The sequence below is a fragment of the Lipophrys pholis genome, assembly GCF_963383615.2.
Source record: "Lipophrys pholis genome assembly, chromosome: 17".
NCBI classification, from domain to species: domain Eukaryota; kingdom Metazoa; phylum Chordata; class Actinopteri; order Blenniiformes; family Blenniidae; genus Lipophrys; species Lipophrys pholis.
Genome location: NC_137643.1, coordinates 17749441 through 17771338, shown reverse-complemented (window position 1 = coordinate 17771338; position 21898 = coordinate 17749441). Strand labels below are relative to the sequence as shown.

The 21898-nt window shown below is 42.5% G+C and overlaps 1 protein-coding gene across 1 annotated transcript; it reads left to right on the top strand.

The window, feature by feature from the left end:
- Window positions 1–867: 867 nt before the first annotated feature.
- On the top strand, window positions 868–20707 carry lpcat1 (lysophosphatidylcholine acyltransferase 1). The gene is made up of 14 exons (XM_080484319.1): window positions 868–1119; window positions 10343–10482; window positions 10990–11204; window positions 11314–11426; window positions 11627–11687; window positions 14287–14345; window positions 16090–16124; window positions 16430–16484; window positions 16572–16654; window positions 16791–16916; window positions 17775–17931; window positions 18382–18480; window positions 18553–18694; window positions 19123–20707. The coding sequence occupies exons 1-14, from the start codon at window positions 1033–1035 to the stop codon at window positions 19254–19256; spliced, it is 1506 nt and encodes a 501-aa protein (XP_080340445.1). The 5' UTR covers window positions 868–1032; the 3' UTR covers window positions 19257–20707.
- The last annotated feature ends 1191 nt before the right edge of the window (window positions 20708–21898 follow it).

Here is a 21898-nt window from a genome sequence, read left to right as displayed (position 1 = left end):
TCAAAAGGTTAGAAATTTAAATTCATTCAGGTTGGTTTCAAATGTAGTAGATCAGTACTTAAGTATGAGTACTCGGAAGCAGATACTAATTAAAATATGCGGAATACAACTCGATTACAGTAAAGTGAGATTTTGTAATTGTTACTTGATACTTTAAATTGGCATTAGGCAAAGTAAGCGTGCCAACCGGGATCAACAACACGATGTTCAGTGTAAATTGCACAAAGTAGCTCATCAATGATTTTTAACCCTGAGAAAAGACCCCAAGGGTTGTTCTTCTTCAAAATATTTGAAATACATTTTTTTTTTTTTTTTCATATTTCAGGTATTCCTCGTGAAACATGTTCGTGACATGAAGCCATTATGAAAAATAAAAAAATAAAAGAATTCCTTTATACATTTTAAGAAATTACAGCTTTTGTATCACTGCCCTACTTTTCCATAAAGACTTCCTTCACAGTGGAGGAACAACTTGTGCCATTCAGAGGGAGCACCACGTTCCTGCAGCAAGGCCACCAATTACAGCATATGACATGTTAGAAAAGGTAATAAATGAGCATATTGAATTTTTTTATTTATTTTTTTGCTGACAACATATAATTAAAACCATGATCTCTAAACAAAAAAAAATAAATAATAATTCTTAAGTTTATTGCTTTAAACGCATTGATTCTAATTGGTGTCATTTTCAACCCCACTCACGGAAGAGTGTCGGTATTGGCAGGTCACGCATCCAAGGGTTAAGGAAGTCATGTTACGCTATTTATATTACTAAACCTTCTGAAGTTTTGGAGTTGACTCCGCCTCCCCCCCCCCCCCCCCCCCTCCTCCCCTTCCTCCTCCTCCTCCTCCTCCTCCTCCACCATCAGTCTCTGTGTGTGGAGCTGCAGGAGTGGCGCTCCGCTCATGTGGGGGAACAACAAAGTCACTTTACTCAACATTTCGGGACACTTTGGGATTTTTTTCTTTTTCTTTTATCTTTTTCTTTCTTTTAGCTATTCGCGCGTGCGTGCGCGTGCGGAGCCCTGAGAGATGAAGACGTCAAACAGTCGACCTTCACGAGTGGGCAGAAACCCCTTCGTGCACCAGCTGAAATTCACCCTGACAGAGAAGCTACAGGTAATATAACTCATGTGAAGGGACGCTATGTTCGACATTACCGAATCGTCTGAAAGCTTTGCGCAAAAAAAGCGTCCAAACTTTACGCGCAGCCGCTCGCGCTGACACGCACACACTCACACACAGACACACACACACCTTTTGACGTCACCCCGGTGCGTGTGTAAACAATAAAGCTGTAAACAACAATGCGTGCTTCACGTTGAGCGTGGAGATGCTGTGACAGTTGTTTCTCAGCGTTTCCCTGGTTGTTGATGTTGTCAGAAACAAACAAACAAAAAACAAAACAAAAAAAAACAGTGAGACAAGATAATCAAGTTATATGCAGAAAACACTTTTTGTTCTTGTTTCTATATTATAGTCCTGCAGCTTTCAAGACGCAGTAACAATCTAGTAATTCCCCTGCCTAATCCCACTCCCAGTTGTAACGTTAATTTAAATTGCAGGACTTTTTGGTTCCACTGAAAACAAAAATTCCAACTTCCATCCTTCCAGTTACATGTTTTTTGGTTTGTTTTTAATTGAGATACCTGGCAAGTCTTTATATATATTCTGCAACTGCTGTAAATGCCTGAATTATAATTTACATGGGAATGGCTGAAATGCTGAAAACAATGTAATTAGTGTCCCAGGCCACAAGTTGGCACTGTTATTTATTTATTTATCTTTTTGCAATGAAACCACACACAGATGCGCGCATGAGAACAATACGGGATTAACCTCTGCCATGGCGAGTACACGGGCATTTGTACGGACAGACGACAAAGTTGGATTGCTTTTAAAGGGACTCTCAAGTATAAAACTACCAAGTCCCAGGAGAATATGGACTGGGGGGTCATGACACTCCGGAGGCCACCAGTGTTGTTACCGTCCATTTACTCGCGCGTATTAAAAACTATTTCAAAGAAATGACCCTGTAATATCAAAGAGAGTAAGAACTCATGTGTAATCGAGAGTGGAACTGCCATGCCATCAATCGGGAAGACAAAAATGAACAAAAGTGATCGTTTTATAGCTTTTACTTTCTACTGTCATTACAACAAAGGATCAGTTATTTTTATTATTCTCTAATATAAAACAAACCAGCTTCCTCACATTGATTATTGGAGGTGAAACTTGTCTTTCTAACCGTTTGGTTAAAGGCCGTGACTCTCCTCTCCCCTCCGCATGTTTTACATCATAACTCTAATCCAAGGCTTCAGCAGGTTTTTTAATCCTCACCCAACATGAAACTGCCACTTGTGCCTTCTTGTCTTATCTGAAGTGTCACTAAGTACTTTTGCCTTGCAGTAGAATCCGACTTGAATACGTTTGCATATATCATACATTTGCATCTGTCCTTTTTTTCTTTTTAAAAAGACACACCTGCTCCCAGAAGGATCCAAAGTATACGCCTCAAGCACCTCAAACCCATATGTTGCCTTTATGACCTCATGAACCGGCATGCCGACAGATGAGGCTCGACCTCGGGTGGATCCCGACTTCCTCCGCGCTCCTCATTTCCTCGCTGTCCCTTTCAATAGGTGTGTGTGTTATTCACGGAGATGCCGATGGCTAAACGAGTGCGAAGTGTACAGCAGGTGGTCCAGGTGAGAACAGAATCAGGCCCGCGCATCCGAGCACGACCTGTGTGTGAGATACTCTGCTGTGGCTTCTGCTGTCCTGAATCAACCATGGAATCAGTGCGCTCCCTGTTAGAGGAAGATCAGCAACGACTGAAATATCTCCTCGTAAATCACGTGATGGATCTATAGATTCCCATGGTCGGTGATTGATTGGCCCTGTTGGCAGCATGCTAGCATCTTGGACCCACTGAGTCGTCTCTAAGACGTCATTTCTATTCCTCCACAAGACGTCTTTCCTGGACATTGCACGAAGGCGTCATATGAACGTCCACATAAGACCTCTGGATGACGTGACGCAATGGGAAAAGAAAAATCAAACTCCAACCTTTATCATGACAGGCAAGACTCCCCCCCACTGGACCAACATCACACTCTGGATTACATTGATTCTGACAATAATTTTGTAAGCATGTCAAGCTTAAAAAAGTATTATATGAATCAATGTTATCTAGGGCACACGCTTCGTTTACTCACAATACTTTTTTAAGCTTGTCACGTATTATAAGTGACATGCTTACAACATTATTGTCAGAATCGTCAGGAGTGTGACGTTGGTCCAGTGGATAAGAGTCTTAAGAGGTTTGGGTTCGATTCCAGGTAGGGTCACAATTAAAAAAATCCAGACGTCTTGTTTGGACGTTCATATGACGTCCAGACAGGACCTCCATGCAATGTCCAGGAAAGACGTCTTGTGGAGGAATAGAAATGACCTCTTAGAGATGTGGATCGCTGCTGCTGCAGCCCGACTGATCAGCGGAGACGTTTAAGATACAGTGCGCCAAAACACAAACGTTTGTCTGTGTTCTTCACAAACAATCACCTGTTTTTTTCCCTCAAAGGTTTCCTGCGTTCGGAGTAAAGCGCGTACGGATCAGGCCCGAGGAACTTGAACGTTGGTCTCGCGTCACTGTTTTCCCCCGACGCGTCGCTCCGACTTTAAGAACGTCTCCAGCACTGTGTCTCCGTCGGTTTTTCCACTGGAGTGTGCCGAACTCTGTAAACAGTTGTGTGTCTGTGCCAGATGACAGTAGCAGGTCGCACACTGTAGTTCGAACCATGTGTGAGTGTGTGTGTGTGTGTGTGTGTGTGTGTGTGTGTGTGTGTGTGTGTGTGTGTGTGTGTGTGTGTGTGTGTGTGTGTGTGTGTGTGTGTGTGTGTGTGTGTGGTTCACGCCTCATGTTGCCTCCTCATGTGGCACTAAGGTATGTTTTTTGTTTTTGTTTTTTGTTTTTCATTTTTCTTTCCACTCGTCTCACCTCTGGACTCAGTCCCCCCGCAATTGGTAAACAAACCGTAGCTCCGTCTGAACAAAAACAACCTCCAGAGAACTCTCCACCAACTCAAATAATAACTTAATGACTTCAGTCAAGCTCATTTCAAAACTGTACAAACATCCCAGGTTGGCGATGATGATCGATTCGGACCGGTGCTAATGCAGCATGACAACCTTTACATACAGACACAAGAAGTATGATCGTACACACAAAAGAGGAACAGCTTGATTTTTGGTCATCACAAAGTGTCTGGCTTGATAGTTCCGACAGAAATGAGTGAAGACATTGTTCTGGCGTCACCTTCCCCTCTGATGCCACGGCCGCTGTTACGAGCTACGGCCACTAACAACCATTAGAAATGCTGCAGGATTTAAGTGTCGGGGCACCACCACGTTCTCTCCACCACGTCCCTATATGTAAATGCTGCTCCAACAAAAGCTTGACGCTTGCATACCTTTCTATTATTTCCCTGAAGGCGTTGTTGGTGTACGTGGATGACATCAACGATAACGTTGTCAGTTTCTTAAAAGATTTATTCCAGTGAAGCAGGTCATTTTGGTTTGGAGTTGCTCCCGTAGTACCTTGGTTTGACCTTTGTCAGACCTGTAGTTACATACAGTACCTGGGGTTGAACAGTGACTCCAAACTAAAAATGGATAAGCAGATCAACTTTGGTCATGTCGGTTTTCCGCTTTATTTTGTAGTGTCAGTCCAGATTTTTTTTAGCTTTTTAACCCGTCTCAAAAAAACGCTTCAACTCTTTCGGTTTTTAAAAATCATGTTCAGTGCACTTTATTGTACTTTTACTGCTGTGTTTATTGTTTTTCGTGTCTCTTTGTTTTATGTTTTCACTCTTGTTTGAGCTTTTACTTGTTTTACACTCTAAAATTGTTCTTTTTAATCTAAAACAAAGACGGTAATTCTACTCGACTATCATTAAGGGAGCCAGTTCTCACAGTGTGTTTGTCTTGAGTTCTGGGTCTCAGTGTCGTGTCCTGTACTCTCACTGAAATAGTGTCCTCCGGTGACAAATCCAGAACAGCGGTTTCTTTTGTTGGAAAACAATGGGAGGGAGTGTTTTCTAATATATTGTTTTTTTACACTTGTCAGAATCACTGATCAGCCTGAAACCTCTTTCGGGTTTGTTTAAGAGCCACATCTTTTGACAACCTTATGTTTCACGCATATTTTCTGCTCTTCAACTGCTGTGCTTTTTTTAAATTTTTTTTTATAAATGAACACATTTCTCCCTCCTCGCATCACGGTACTTCCTGGAATCTTTTTTTTTTTTTTTTTTCCTTCTTCTTTTTCCTACTTTCCAGCCGGCGTGATGAAGAAAAACCAGGTCAGCGTGCGAAACAGACTGACGGCAGCGCTCATTCCAGCTGAGTCACACTTTGGTTGAACAGTGAACAATCACACAGACGGGTGGACAAAACCCGGGTGAGAGCCGTGGCGTTCTGGGGCTGGACCGGAGAGCTGCTTAACTACAGCGGACAGTAAATCCCCGGGCATATATTCTCAGTACGTGTGTGACTGACAGGTGCTCTGAACCGGTGCGATCCAGTCCCCCGACTCGCTCGTTGGGAGCTTCCTGGGCCCTCGGGTGGAAATCAGGGCGCGCCTCCCTTGGCTCGTTCGAAACAATTAGCCGGGAGCAATTAAAATCTCACTGCAGGGTACAGAGCAGTTCAAGCTGTACCGAGCCACGATACCCTGAGGAGTTTGGCGTTGCAGGGGATGGCAGTGGAATATGGATTATCAGTGGAGGCTTGGAAAAAGTGCAAATTTTTGATTTAAACAATGGGCTGTATTCAGTCTGTATTAAACTTCCTTTAGGTGTGTCACGTCTCCTGCTGTCTGGTTGTGTACGAGCACCGGTGACGGCGATGTGTCAGGTGGTGCGACCCTTCGCGTTGTGTGTGTGTGTGTGTGTGTTTCAGTTGGAGGTCAGCCGGCAGCGTACGTGCGTAAAGCAGAAGCGCTCAGTGCTGCATGTTGAGTGGCTCTGTGACTTAATGCCTGCTGGCAGCTTTACTGCTTCCTTACAAACATTTCTGTGTGCGTGTGTGTGTGTGTGTGTGTGTCTGTTTCATGGCTTCCAAAGGGGGCGTCTGAATATTTGCAACAGTTTTGCCTCGGGTCAGAAGACAGTTGTTGTCTTTGCGTATGTACATTGGGTAACTGCTGGCAGTTGGTGGAATAATGACGCAATGTTTATTACACAAACGTGAGGCTTTTGCTAGAAATTTGTAACTTTTTTTTTCTGAGGTGGTTTGATTCTGTGGAGGCCCAAAGGGTTTAATGTCAGATTATTAACTTTGACCGTTTCAAGCGACAACGCATGATTTTATCGTTTTCATTTCGGAAATGGCAGAAACACTTAAAACAATGTCGTTTTCCTGTTGGGCCTCTGCTCTTTGTTTTTATAGTAAAAGCAAACACATGCATGCAGAGAACAATGCCCTATAAACGTTAACCATGGCGAGTACGCGGAGATTCGTATGGACAGACGATGAAGTTGGATTGCTATTCCAGAGGATTCTCAACTATGAAACTACCGAGTCCCAGCAGAATATGAACTTGGAGTCATGACGGTCTGGATGGTTGTTTTTGATCGTCTAGTCTCTCATGTGCAGAAGATCTATTTAGTGGTGCGCAGGTGATCTGAGTGTATATGGGGCCGCAGATATACACATGTCAAAGAAAATCTGAACAAAACTCTGTCTAGAATTTCAAACTGACAAACTGCCTATCACTTCTATCTATTATAGTTATTGCCATGAGAGATGTTTAAACTTTCTCACAGGGAGCTCAGAGTTAAAAGGTTTGACTTGAATTACACAATTTGAGCTGCTCCTTGATCCATCAATAGCTTACTAATACTTACTTTTGGTTTAACAGATTGCAGTTGATTGACTCTTGACCCCTTTCCTCCACTTCACCATATTTGTATTGAATAGGCGCGATCACAGTTACACCATTATTTAGTTATTGATTGACAGTATTTTCAATGGTTTCGTGAGAACCTAACATAAACATTAACCATTTTTGCACAGCATATCTAACATTGTTCCTTATTGTGATATCTACATGTGAAATGTACAAAGACTGACTAAACTGTGATTAAATAGTGTGTGTATGCTGCGTGCTTCCGTGCTCTACAAATTCAACATTAAACACTTTTAATCACAAGAAAAAGTGAAATTGAGATTGACCCAGTCACAAAATCATGGATTTAAAGTTCTAATTATCTCCTATTTGGTAGGCGCAGGGGGAAAAAGGCCCGAAGCACAAAAATGGAAAAAGTTAAAATGACCATAAACAACATCAAGAAACTGCTTTGCTATTGAAATGTTGGAACTGCAAATGTACATGTAAAAGAAAAAAACAAAAACAAAACAACATGGTTTAATCACGGCTGATGTGAATTTTATAACATTATTAAAAGAACAAAGTGCAATAAGGGGTTTGTATTTGTATCATGTTGTGAATGATCCTTTCTGTCAGTGGAATAGGATCTTGATGTTGTTGGTATAATACATCCACTGGGAAAACTAATAAAATTAGTTAATGTGGAGAATCTGGAGAAAAGTGGTCATTTTTAATGCCATTTTCAATAAGAACATTTTTTAAACAACTTTTAACTAAATATATTTAAGTCAAAAACAAGAGAAATTAGACAAAAGTGATCCTGTGTGCTCGCGGCTCAAACCACACCTGGATCTCAGGCCATTATAGTTAACAAGCACCATGTGTTCACAGGAAAGACAGAAAGACACCTCAAAGGCAGAAGTGCTATTAGATGTGAGTCAGCCTGTAAAAACAGTTTCCACAACACAACTCAATGGCAACTCTCTACGACTTTCCTCCCATGTAAATGGACAAATCTCTCAAACTCCGTGAATCTTATTTCTAACATAAACAAATTCCAACGCTTCAATTACAATAGAACCCTGATTAGAGATTCTGAGGCCACAGGAAATAGAATAAGAACAACAAAAAACACGTTTTTTGAGAGGTTGCGTGCTTCCTCTTGCTTCCTCAAGAAAGGAAAGAAAGCAATGCAATCCTCACTCGGGCTGAAATGTGTGAAAAAGTACTTTCTGCTATATTTGGAACTGACAATTAAGAAGCGGTAGCAAAGAAAACAGAAGAAAAACGAACTTGGAAGTCATTATTATGCCACAGTGCAGACGCGTGGGACAGGTAAGCTCTGCTGACGCACTGCTGAAGAGCATTTTTACAGCAAATTTTCAAATCATCAGGCAGGGATCGGTGGCCGCCTCCATAAAACACTGGAAATTGCTCCCCTCATTGCGCCGTGCTGCAGCTCATTCTCGTGCCACCTCCTGAGAAAATGTCAGCGGATCCTCCCAGATGGATTTGTTAGGCTCTGACGGTGATAGGCTGTGGCGTCTCGGAGAGGCGTTAGAGCGTCGTAAATCAACCTTATTGCTGTTTATTTATTAATACGGCCCTGAAGTGTGCACCTGTGCTCCGCCATACAGAGAATTGCACAGGGGCGCCCGAAAAGAGGGGGACGGGAGGGGAGAGGAGGTTAGATATGACTCCCCAGAGTGGTGACGAGACGCTCATCAATGCAAAGCAGGAGGAAAAACAGTTGAAGGGACGGCGGCGTGATGAATGGAGTCGCGGCTGAGCAAATAGGCACAGAGAGCGAGAGACTGATGGATGGACTGCAGGGGAGAGGAGACGCTCTGGGATTGGAGATCACTGTAGTGCAGACCGGGAGTCTGATGAGACTGGAATGAAGAGATCGCAACGAGAGATCGAATAGGGGGTCGGACAGCAGCTTAACATGTCACACAATCTGAATTTACAGCGGCGGCCTTGACTCGGTGACCCCCCCCCCCCCCCCCCCCCCCCCCCCCCCCCCAGTACATACGGACCACATCTCTCTCATTACACAGTCAAGAGAAAAAGCATGACAGGTCAGTCAGATGACTTCTCATCTCTACTTTGGGCTCGAGTAAGCTTCGCTTCAGTGAAAACAACATGGCAAGAGGTCAATCGCATGCAGGGATTGTCGAGTTGGAAGAGGAAGCAAAAAATACTCTTTAAGTGTGTACTCGTCACTGCAGGACAGAGTATTGCCTCGTTTTCCTGTGCAGTCAAGCAAATTCACTTTGTAAATAGTTTTCTGTGCTTTTTGGGCGAGCACAAACTACTGTGACTTATGATTTTGTATTTGTTGTGTATTTTCCACAGTAAGGAAACTCCATTCGTCACATTGGATTTGAGTGAATTTGACAACTTATGCATCTGATTGATGCGTTCGTCTTAAAAGTATATATTAAAGAAATGTTCATACACATGTGCAATGTACACAGAAAACTACTGCGAGTGACTTTCAAGTATATGATGGTATAAGTAAGCGGTACTAAGGATCATTCATCGAGATTTATATCTAACAATTGTGAAATGCGTGTGCTTGTATTTTTCAGTTTTTCTGCCAATTTGCAAGAGATTTGATTGTATAATGACTGATGATAAATACCTCCTCCGGCAGGCGCTCAGGGTTAATATCTTTAGTGAGTGCCTTAAAGGCTTAGTGTGAAGGAGGAGAGATAGTGGTTTATCTCTTATAAGTTGTTAAGATAGGGGAGGTTATGAGATAAAATCTGATAATAATCTCTTCAGCGTTCCTTTTAAAACCTACTACGTACACTGAAAGCCAGTTGCTTCAGTTAAATACAATAATTGGTGTTTATTTGAAGAAAAAACAGGTAGGAAGAGCTTGTGGCATATCCCACAAATATTAAGATTAAAAAGAAATGCTAATGAAGTGGGCCATGAAAAAGCCAGAAAACGTTACACCTGTCCAAAACAATACAGAAACACTTGGTTGCTTGAAAGAAACAGACACACAAATGAAAAAGCTTGGACACATGGAATCCAAATAATTAAATGTAACGACCCCAAGCATTGTTTACATTTCCTCGGCTTCCTCTCTCGTTATTGCCGGCGTAAACATACATTGGCGTTGGACATGAAAGCGTGATTGTTAAGGCTCGATGACGGATGGCTGCCGGTTCCTTCCTGACGGCACAGCCGGTATGTGGTTCTCCTCCTCCTGACCTCGCAGAACTCGCAGCCGCATTTTTCTCCTCCGGCTCAGGAATGCACGGCGTGATAAAGACGCACGGTGATAAGTGTTTGACAGGCGACTGACAAAGCCTCAGGAATGTTACAGTAGCTCGCGGGTCGCTGAAATGCAGCAGGACGGAAAAAGGGGACGACAGTTCATGTCCTGCTCTCTTTATTCTCTCCCTCTCTCTCTCTCTCTCTCTCTCTGGGCAGATTGGACTGATGTCGGTCACAGTTTTCCCAGTGCGCCTGCTGCTGGTGTCTTTCCTCATGCTGCTGGCCTGGCCCTTCGCCTTCACCGCTTCCCTCGGCCGCTCCGAGTTCGTCATCGAGCCGCAGTCATGGTGGAGGAGGTGAGTTTGCAATATAGGCCCTGTTTACACGTCAGCGTTTAAAGTGCATCCCTTTTTGCGTTTTTGTTTACATGGCAAAGTTTCAAACGGAACCCACAGAAAACAATGTAGTTAGCATTTTGGACCACTAGTGGGTGCTGTTTTTTTGGGGGGGTTTTTTGTAATGAAACCACACACACATTTCTCGCAGAGAACAATACACTATAAATAATAACAACGTCTCTTCATACGAATGACATACGTAAAAATCGTTGTTGTTGTCAATCTACTCGCACATGCGCAGAACAATATGTATTATGACCGCGGTGCGCGCGCGCAGTACCAGCGTTTGAAAAAAAAGTTGCATTATCCCTCCTTTCCATAGTCAGAATGTTTTCAAAAAGTTCTACCTCGGGAGCTGTTTTCCAAAAAGTTGTGCTTTCAGTGGCTCCGACCACCATTGTCGTGTGAACAGGCGCCCGAAATGCATGAAAGTTGAGCTATGAAGTCTCTATCTACCTTCACCAGGTTCATAGACTTGTGTCTACGAGTGATCATGCGCGCCATGTGGTTCTGCGGAGGTTTCCACTGGCTCAAGGTGAAAGGGGAGCGGGCGCCGCCATCCCAAGTTCCCATCCTCACCGTGGCGCCGCATTCCTCGTACTTCGATGCCATCCCAGTCACCAACATCATGTGCTCCATCGTCGCGAAACTGGAGAGCAGGAGCATCCCAGTCTGGGGCAGTAAGTGGAACGCATTTACCCACAATCCACGGTTGCGTGTAAAAGCTGGAGACAGTAACTCAATGTTCTTCTCTCTCGTTTTGCTGCTCATCCATAATCGGCCTCCCAGCTTTGATCAGCTACATCAGGCCAGTGTTTGTGTTTCGGTCGGACCAGAACTCGAGGAAGAAAACTGTAGAAGAGATCAAGCGGAGAGCCCAGTCTGGAGGGAAGTGGCCTCAGGTGAAATATGTGAATAATGCACATAAATCCGCAAGCACACACATCTAACCTTAGCTCCAGCCACATGGGAAATAAACAAATAACATGCGCAGTAAATGACCCGGTTAGATCCAAACTAGATCAAAGAGCAAAACGTTAAATGTTTTTTTTGTTGTTTTTTTTTGTGTGCATGTGCCTTTATTTGTTTTTGTGTGTTTCAGATCATGATATTTCCAGAAGGAACGTGCACCAACAGGTCCGGTCTCATCTTATTCAAGGCTGGTATGTGTTTGTTCGCCTTCGTGCTTCCGCTTCATTATGAAACGAGACAGGAGGTCAGCCATGTGTTGTTCCTGACTGTCCTTAGTGCAGGGAAAAAAATATTTATTTTCATCTGGAACTTTCTATAGTCTTTTAGTATTTTGTAATTTTCATTTCAATATGTATTGGGAGCAGTTGCATGTCAATAAAATACTGATGATATCAACAAAAATACATCGCATGTGTTAGTGCCTAGTTATCTAATCCAGACTTCCCTGCATCCAAGCAAGGGGCCGAGGCTGGGGTCAAATTACAAACAGAGATGGATGATGAACGTTAGAATGATCTGAATGGAAAATCTCAGGAGCCAGCATGTCAGTGTCCTCCAGCTGTTATTACCATTTTGAAATTCAGGCTCCAGCACACCTGTATATGATAGTCACGGTGAAAGTTACTTACAGTTTTAATGGTTAAAATTTGTAGATGAACAATGCAATGCTTAGATGTTGTTTCTGAATATAGCAGCACATTTGAGGAAATACAACTTCTTAATTTTGCAGTTGTTACTAGATGATTTAAATGATGGTTGTTCCGTACTGCACCCAATGTAAATACAGTACTTCTCCTAGCTCCGAGCAGTGTTTCGCACCGATGGGTGTGTCAGTTTGTCTAAAGAACAAGTTTGTGTGATCACTTTGTTCAGAATGCATTTCATTTTGTATGCTTGGACCTGTACGTGATCATTTATTCATGGTGGTAGTGTTGTGTGTGTGTGTGTGTGTGTGTGTGTGTGTGTGTGTGTGTGTGTGTGTGTGTGTCTGTCTGCCAACTGCAGGTGCAGATGTCTGGACAAATGAATGTTCTGCTCAGTGTTTTGCTTTGGGGCACTACAGCAGGACGGGCTCGCAACTGTTGTCCCCGACTCTTTAGGGGCTTGTTTTTCTGTGTGTGTGTGTGTGTGTGTATGTGTGTGTGTGTGTGTGTGTGTGTGTGTGTGTGTGTGTGTGTGTGTGTGTGTGTGTGTGTGTGTGTGTGTGTGTGTGTGTGTGTGTGTGTGTGTGTGTGTGTGTGTGTCCATGTGTGTGGCATTGTTCACAGCCAGCCCTGTGTAATCCCATTTCTTCCAGTCTGTAATTCTGTCATTTCCAGTAAGCCCTGTCGGGTCACACTTTTCTGTATGTGTGTGTGTGCGTGTGTGTGCATGCGTGCGTGTGTGTGTGTGTTTCTCGCCTCGTCTGTCGGCTGTGTGTTGCCAGTCTTCTCTGGATGTGTCTCTTTCAGTTACAGCTCATCGCTGGCTCCCAGCACAACTCCGTGTGTGTGTGTGTGTGTGTGTGTGTGTGTGTGTGTGTGTGTGTGTGTGTGTGTGTGTGTGTGTGTGTGTGTGTGTGTGTGTGTGTGTGTGTGTGTGTGTGTGTGTGTGTGTGTTGATGTGCGTTGACCACCTGTGCATGAACTTCCTCCACAGATACCTCCAGTCTTTTTCTCATTTCAAACACGCTTGTCGAGAGCCGTCGCGTTCATCCTCACCCCTTTCCCACCTGTCCGTCTCTCTCACCGTCGTCGGTTTAGTATTCATCTTTATCATCTTTATGTTCTTTCACCGCCTCATCGGTCCCACTTGAAGCTACAACTAAGCATATATTCTTATGTTAGTTGCCTCCGGGTCTATTTAAGCTTAAAGCTCCAGTTCTATTTTATTCATCTTGGTGAATTCTGAAACAGATTTCAGATTGTGTGTGTTGTGTTGAGATATGTGTTGAGATGCTTGAGATATATATTTTATACCACTGACTCCTGGGATCCCGAGGACTGTGGGTTATTCCTTGTATCCACTTTAAGTACACGAGAACAGTGCTTGGAGCTACTGAAAACCCAACTTGAGATGGACAATAACAACGATGTTTGCCTCCAGAGTGTCGTGACTCCCAGTCCATGTTCGTTTTGAAAACGTTGCAGTATAAGCGCAAAACATTTCCGAAAACGAAAACGGGGAAAAATTTATGTATATTCACTTAAAATGTTGCCATGTAAACATGGACGAAAATTACATTTTAGTTAAAGAAATAAGAAAGAAGAAAAAACTAAATACACTAAACACACTAAAGACACTCGAGGAAACCTGAGAAACTGCCTTTTTCTTTTGAAGCGTCCTGCTGTTGTACAGTGGGCGTGTCCACAAGATTCACCTTCACTGTAATATTGGTGGCAAATCAGAAGTCAGAAGAGGAAAACCGACAGCAGAAGCAGTTGTCTGTTGTTTTCCAACATGATAGACAAAAGTGTAAGTTATACTCCTGAGGGTGTAATCTCTTTCTCATGCGTAAAGTTCTTTGGCCAGTCTAATCTGCCCACAGGCCCCACAATGGCCTGAATGGGCCTTTGTCCCAAGATAAATAGTGTATATTGCATTTATCAGCTCACCTGTCATCAGCAGGACATAACACAATGTCAGTCTGCCAGCGCCGGAGGTTATCCTGAGGTTTTGACAATAGTCCAATCCGGTGCAGCTCCGTCCCGTGTTCATATCTGTAAAGGCAAAACGGTGTCTGATTGATCTGGACCAGTGTGCTCTGACCGTTCCTTATGCTTCGTGTGTTTCTTCCTTCATGTTTCTAAGGTGCATTCATCCCAGGACTTCCGGTGCAGCCCGTGGTCCTACGCTACCCCAACAAGCTGGTAAACCCCCTGACCTCTCCCTCGTCTCCATGTCCCCTGCGACTTTTGATCCTCGACGCTGCGCTGCACAGTGATGCAATGGCTTCTTCTCCCCACGGCAGCGTGCGCTCCCCTTGTGCTGAATGACTTCACGTCCTCGTGGGATGATATTTCATCTCCTTCTTTACCCCTCACACACACACGCACACACACACACACACACACACACACACACACACACACACACACACACACACACACACAGGTGTCATGTCTCTCTCTCGGCACCTCTCCGAGCTCGCTCATAAATTACGCAGCTCTCATTACTGGGTTTTTTCTCGTCCGTTTCCCTAGAAAGCTTTTGTCACCGCTTCACGTGGGGGCTTCTCGGCACTGACCTCAGTGATGGCGTGGCGCCGCCGAGGCAATGAAACGAGGCAGATTATTGATGGTGTCCTGCAGTGATTACTTTTTTGTACTTCAAAAGCAGATTTGTTTCACTCAACAACACCGTGTGCGCGTTTGTGTGTATCAAAGATGTCCCTAATTTGGTTTGGAGCGTCATCTGTTTACACACTAGCAGTATGTGTTTCTCATGATGTAAATCATCAGATTTTAATTAGTTGAGGTAACATTTGATGAAGAATCAAGTCGGGTAAAGTAAACACTTGCCATGCATACGGTTTTTAGGAGATTGATATGTCTTGTGTGTGTGTGTATGTCACTATAACTACACTGATCTATATCCACTATGTGCAAAAAACTGCTCATTTAAAACCTCTGAATGAAGGTTGCTTTGTGAAGTACCTCGAGGAAATTGTGAAACTCAGAATCCTAATCTGTTGGTTAGTTTAACCCTTTCATATGTGTATGAACCATACAGGTTCATGCCATTGATACGGTGATATAAATTAAACCAAAGTTGGATACCAGTCAAGCTTGAGATATGCGATAATGTAGAGAATTGTGATGAAGAAACACTGAAGTATTTTTTTGTTGACGTCTTTGCGCTTTGGGGTTTGTACTCTCAGATTACAGTTACACTTCTCTTTTGAGATACAATGACTGTTTATCTCTTGGGATCATCTCTACTTTTATGCTTTGAAGGGGAGCAATTGTCAAGTTTTCCTGCGTTTAGTAATTTGTTCTTCAAATATGTTGATGCATAGAAAACATATAATTCATTACAGTTCAGTCACAATAGACTTGAATTTTTCTTAATCTTACAATGCTGTATTCAACTCTTTTAGCCTCGTATCGGTCACACGTGAACATTTTCTCAATGCAGTCTTGACTGTACAAACTATTATCCTCAGTGTAACTCAAATTCTGACTATTTTGTTTGATACACTTTGAGAGGAGATAAGCGCACAGATCTGTTGTTTGCACTTTTTTTTTTTTTTATCTCAACAACATCTAACTTTTTATCTCCAAGTTCATGTTCTTAGTATTTGTTATATATAACTAGACCTCACCTCTCCAATGAGCTAATGTTTTTTTATGTCCTTTGCCACAGTGATTATGAGTTTCTACTTTGGTTGCAGATTAGCGTTTACTCATATTTGCTGGGATCTTATAGAATCCTTTCAGCAGTGAGTGAAAACTCTTGTTAACATAATAAACATCTCAGACACTGGTGTGTATAAACACACCCTTGTACTAGTGTGAGAAAGGCAGCAAACCGGACTTGAATGGCTGAGTTGAAATGGGTGTCGTGGGGTGTTTCTCTGCTCGTTCTAAGTCATTTCCTCTTTCCTCTCTGTAGGATACGGTTACATGGACGTGGAAAGGTCCTGGAGCGTGAGTGTTTCTGTTTCTCTCTCTCACACACACACACACACACACACACACACACACACACACACACACACACACACACACACACACACACACACACACACACACACACACACACACACACACACACACACACAAACACACACCATCTCCCTCCCCACTGCTAAGTATGTGGTTTAAGCACATACGACCTGTTTTCCATTAGAAAGGAACGCGGTGATACTCTGTACTGGAACCTCCATTACCCCAAGTACCATCCATCCTTTCTGTCGTTTTTCTCAGACAGAGATAACTCTTCTTTCTCTCAGGTTTAAGATCTTGTGGCTGACTTTGTGCCAGCCTCACAACCCTATGGAGATCGAGGTGAGCAGGTTTATTGTCGCCCAGACCTTTTGCTTTTATTTTACCCCCCAAGAGTTTTCATGAGCTGACACTTATCTGTCCTCTTAGTACTTGCCTATTTACACTCCATCGGATGAGGAGAAGCTCAACCCTTCTCTGTTTGCCAACAACGTCCGGAAGCTCATGGCCGAGTAAGTGTTTAGGACCGCCGGCGCTGTCTGCACACGTGCCTTTTCAGCACGCGTTCCCTCACTTTGGACGTCCATAACTCACAGGCATGAATTTCTATTACATTTTTTTTTTTTTCTTGTCTCTGGATGTGGACAGGGCGTTGGGGGCGCCGCTCACTGACCTGTCCTTCGATGACCGTGAGATCATCCTGTCGCAGGGCCCCCTGCGTATGTACGACCACAGCGGCCTGCTGGAGTTCAACCAGCTCATGTGTCGCTTGGGGTGAGCGGAGGGAGACTGGACGGACTGGTCGTGCTGGTGGTGGGAGGGTGACATTTAAGACTTCTGGGGGCAGAGACAGTGCAGGAACGCTGACACCTTTTGGCGGAAAGGCAGAAAAACACTCACAGCATCAGGCCTCAACGCCAACTCATTGGGAAAACTGCAGATTGTATATTTTACACGTGCTCACTGGGAATCCCCTGCAGCTTTTGTGAATTTCAAATGTGTAGCTTTGCTTTAGATCGCCTTTATTTTTGATTTGTAAAAAAATATGTATGATAAAATAGAAAGAAGGATCATTATTGGCTAAAAGCATGTATGGCCATGGGAAAAAATGTTTTCTTCCCCCTATTCATGATTAATTTTTTGTTAGATTAAACTCTCATCTGACATTTAGTTTAGAATGCATGCTAAATGAAACTAACAAATAGATTAAATCAGATGTTAAACATAAATTTCATTCATTTTTGTGTCATTTAATTATATAAAACCACAACATCAATATGCTGGATCTACTTTTCCAGTGTGTATCATCAATATAGTGTCGTAAAAGGGGCCATCCTTGTTTAAAAGGAAATGATCTCATCTCAATAATCTGCTGAGAGAGAATGAAACAATATGATATTGAACATAAATCTGATACTGGACAAACATCATCACTGTTCTAATCAGCTGCTTTTTATGAATAAAAAGTAAGAATACTGAATTTCACGTTATTGTGGTATCAGATAATTAGCATTTAATATATGATGCACCATGAGGTAGATTACATGCGCTGCTACAAATCAAATATACAGAAAAGTACCAACATGTTGGACTGGATGTCTCCAGCGCTAAATGTGCTTCACTTTGTCATAGCAAGGTGAGAGCAGGGACTACAGCCGAGGAGCTGGAGGAGCTGGCCAGGAGGGCCAGGAAGCTGCAGGGAGGCAGGCTGACGCTGGAGGACTTCGCCCTCTTCCTCAACCTGCCTGTTTCTGACACTCTCAGACAAGTCCACGACGTCTTCGACCAGGTGAGAAACGCTCGGTGAACAGCTCATCGGCGAGCATGGGTCCTGCTTCTGGTTCTGTGTGGAATTTGTACGTTCTCCCTGTGCAGGCACCAGATATTTGGTTCATTTCTTTTGCAAACAGTGCTTCAAAGCCTGTTTACATCCATTTTAAATTGTGAAAACCTTTGTAAGAACCATGCATTTGTGGGATGAGCTTCCTTCCTTCCTTCCTTCCCTCCCTCCTTCCTTCCTTCCTTCCTTCCTTCCTTCCTTCCTTCCTTCCTTCCTTCCTTCCTTCCTTCCTTCCTTCCTTCCTTCCTTCCTTCCTTCCTTCCTTCCTTCCTTCCTTCCTTCCTTCCTTCCATCCTTCCTTCCTTCCATCCTTCTTCAATGTTGGACACGATGCCAGTCTTTCTGCAGGTCCAACGTTTGTATCGTCTCAGGTTTGTCCATTTTCTGCTCCCTCTGCAGCATGAAGACGGACAAATCGATGTCAGGCGCTACGTCACTGCTTTATCTACCGTCCACCGGCCTTCGAGGTCAATGGAGACGGTCAAACTGGCCTTCAAGGTGAGCCCTCGTGTTTCTTCAGTCACCTCTGAGCCTGTGTTCTGTGTGCTGAAGCAACACGTTGCTGTGCAGATGTACGGGAACGAGGACAGCGGGGGAATCCTGGAGGAGGAGCTGGCCGTCATATTGGAAATAATGCTGGGAGTGAAGGAGGTGGACCTCTCAGGGTCGTTCTTAACGCTCGACAAACCTGACACGGGCCGCATCACCTACGGTAGGAAACACGGCTCCTTAGGTCTGAAGCATGCCCGTAGATTTTTGTTCAATTTTTAATAGCACTTTTACACAAATGAAGCTGTGTTGGAGATGATTGGCAGCATCTGTCAATGTGTCCCCCCACTTCGTCTGTGCTGTCACCATCACACTCCATTTCTTCTTGGCGTCACCGAAGAAGATAAATACCATCTGTTTGAGGAAATTTTTACATCCACCATCTGTCTTTCCTAGAAACTGTCAAAAGCTTCTCTGTGCACCCTCGTCTTGTCCTGTTGAAGCCATTCCTCCTCTTTCCATGGAACACATTTTCCATCTGCACAAACTCATGTGGAACATACAAAACAAACTGAAGCGTTTCATCAGAGCAAAATTGGACAATGATGTTTAATCTTGTTTTGGTTTTTGTTTTTTTTCCCCCCCCTCCAGATGAGTTTTATCTGCACGTGCAGCAGAATCCACACACACTGGACTGGATCAACTTCAGAGATCACCCGCGTCAGTTCTGCATCCGGCCGCACAAAACGATCTGCAACGGCCAGAAGCACCGCAAAGACGAATAAACCAAAGACTGCGCTCGCTTCTTACCGCCTCTGTCTGTCCGACGTGACGGCGGCAAAACCTCTGTGCCTTCAAGTGCAAAGGAGACGGATCCTCTCTCCCTTTATTTATTTATTTTTTTTTTCAATGCTCCACTCAAACACTTATTTATTTTCTTTTTTCTTTTGTAAAATAAAAAAAAAATCACAGGTATTTAAGACTAATAAATGGAGGAAGTGTTTTTCATTTGCTGATGATCACTGATGTTATTTATCTCAGGTGAACCTATATTAACCCTTTATGGGGCAATAAAATAAACTACAGACTTTTCAAATCCCAAACACTTTTTTGTATAACCTTAGTATCGTATAATAATCAGAATGGAACAAAAAATGTTTTTTTTAAAGGCATATTTTGAACTGTTTAACCTATATAGACCTAACCTATTTCTTTAGACAATACATTATGAACTATGAAATTTTGTTCAGTTTCACACTTTAAAATGAATTTGGTATTACATAAAAATACCAACAATGATTGTGAAAAGACCAAGGCCCTGTTTGCGCAGCAATTTTTTCAAATGAAAAAACAAGTGAAAATGTCACGTTCTGGGTCTCTCTGTCTCTGTGCAAATGGCAAAGTGCAACTTTTCAGAAACACTCCTACTTTGTCTCTGTGTAGATGGGTAAAAGTCAACTTTTTGAAAACACAACTTTTTTGAAAACGCTCTTGTCTCAGGAAATGTGGGAAAACGCAACTTTTCTGAAATGTAGCGACTGTGGTAAATAGTTATTTCTGCACATGTAGTAGATGGACAACAACAACAATGTTTCCTCCAAAATGTCATGACTTCCAGTCCAAATTCTCCTGGGAGTTGGTAGTTTTGTAGTTGAGAGTCTGTCCATACGAATGTCTGTGTACTCACAATGGTACCTGTTTATAGCGTATTGTTCCCTGCACACATGTATGTGGTTTCATTACATCAGCGCCCTACATGAAAACGACACCATTTTCAGGAATTCTGCTGTTGCCGTGTAAACATCGTTTTCGAAATGTTGTGGTGTACACGTGTGTTTTCACTGGAAACGTTGTGTAAACGGGGCCTAAGAAAGTAGGTTGATTGTTGAAATTCTTCCTTTTCAGAGTGCCCTATTGTCAGAGTGAATTAAACTTCATCACAAGTTAATAGTTCTTTTAATCTATCGCACAAATCTGAGATATTTATTACAACGCATGCTCTAGGAAGAGTTTCCTTCACACAGCAAGTAGTTATTATTTGTTGAATCTCTGACTTTTGGAAGTTTGTCACATTATGAGATATTATTTTATTAACAGCGGAAGTGTAAGCAGTAAAGCAAGGATTTGAATTGGAAATATTTAGTGAGAATGTATCGTGATGACTTGTTGTGCCTATCACACTTCTGCATTCAGAATTATTTCATGATACTAAACTTAAAATAAATTATGTTCTAATAATGTGTGGATTACTGCAATTAATAAATAGTGCGTGCAAAATAATGCTATTTTATGCGAGAGGAAAGGCGGAAAATACTATAATTTTAGTAAAAGTTTATTTCTTGAAGAAGAAATAAAAACTTCCACAGCTATGAATCATCTTCTCGTCTAAGAAAAAGGAGTTGGATGTCAAAATAGAAACGTTGTAGCCCAAGAGGAGGACTTGTACATGGTTTATTGTTGTTGAGGTTTTTTTTTTTTCTTCTACTTTGATTTTACCTGCAATAAATCCAAATTCTAAGTGAATAAAGTCATGCTTTGTTAGCTGATGAAGGCTTTAACTCATTCACAGAAGTGTAAACCAAAGATGATTCAAAGTCAAGACTATCTGTGATTTAAAGCCTGTCAAAGGATACATAATAGCTCAGGAGTGACTCTGCTGCCCTCTAGTGGCGGTGCACACTAATCTCTTTCTAGTAGTTTTATGATTAGTGTAAAAGTTTGTATTTCTAAACATTCCCCCCCCCAAAACAGATTATTTAATACTGATGCTGTTTAAATTGTTTCTTTCTACATAATTACATGGGTGGTTTGACACTTTTCTCTTTGCAAGTCAAATTCATTTGGAGCACATTTGTTGACTGTTTTATTAAACTGTATGGCATCTGTTGTTTTGCCAGGTCAATATGAGCCAGTAAGTCATTTCAACACAGTTTCCTGACTAAGCTTTGGCATATTCACGCCTGTAATATTCAACTCCCGTGCCTCTGAGCGTTCCAATGAGAATGATCCAATATTTCAGCATTTTGTTTTTCAAAAGGGAGACACGTGTTTTAAATTAGGTTTATCTAATATTAAAGTTCACTAAATAGGTGCAATCGTGATTTAAAAGTAGTATGAACAGACCACTTTGGTCCCTAATTGATAAAAGGAGCGTTGTCAATGAGAAAACAAGTCAAGAGTTAAGTTAGAATTATTAAAAAAAAAAGACTATTTAGGAGAATTTTACAAACCAGTATAGAGCAGATCTACAATTTGAATGTTTTTCAAGTTCAAAAGTGAACATCTGACGTTTATCTACACTAGACAGTAGACGCACACATTTTCTACTATTTGATAATGTAATGGGTTCATTCACAAGATTTGTTTTCTACCTGTCACTTCCCAGCTGTGTCCACTAGGTGGAGCTCGGCTGTCACACTTTGATCTC

Bases quoted from the DNA above. Each gene is read 5' to 3' on its own strand.
- lpcat1 (XM_080484319.1), top strand. From the start codon at position 1,033: ATGAAGACGTCAAACAGTCGACCTTCACGAGTGGGCAGAAACCCCTTC. The intron at 11,688-14,286 runs GTATGTGTTTGT...CATGTTTCTAAG, and splicing joins TCTCATCTTATTCAAGGCTG to GTGCATTCATCCCAGGACTT. The intron at 18,481-18,552 runs GTGAGCCCTCGT...GTTGCTGTGCAG, and splicing joins CGGTCAAACTGGCCTTCAAG to ATGTACGGGAACGAGGACAG.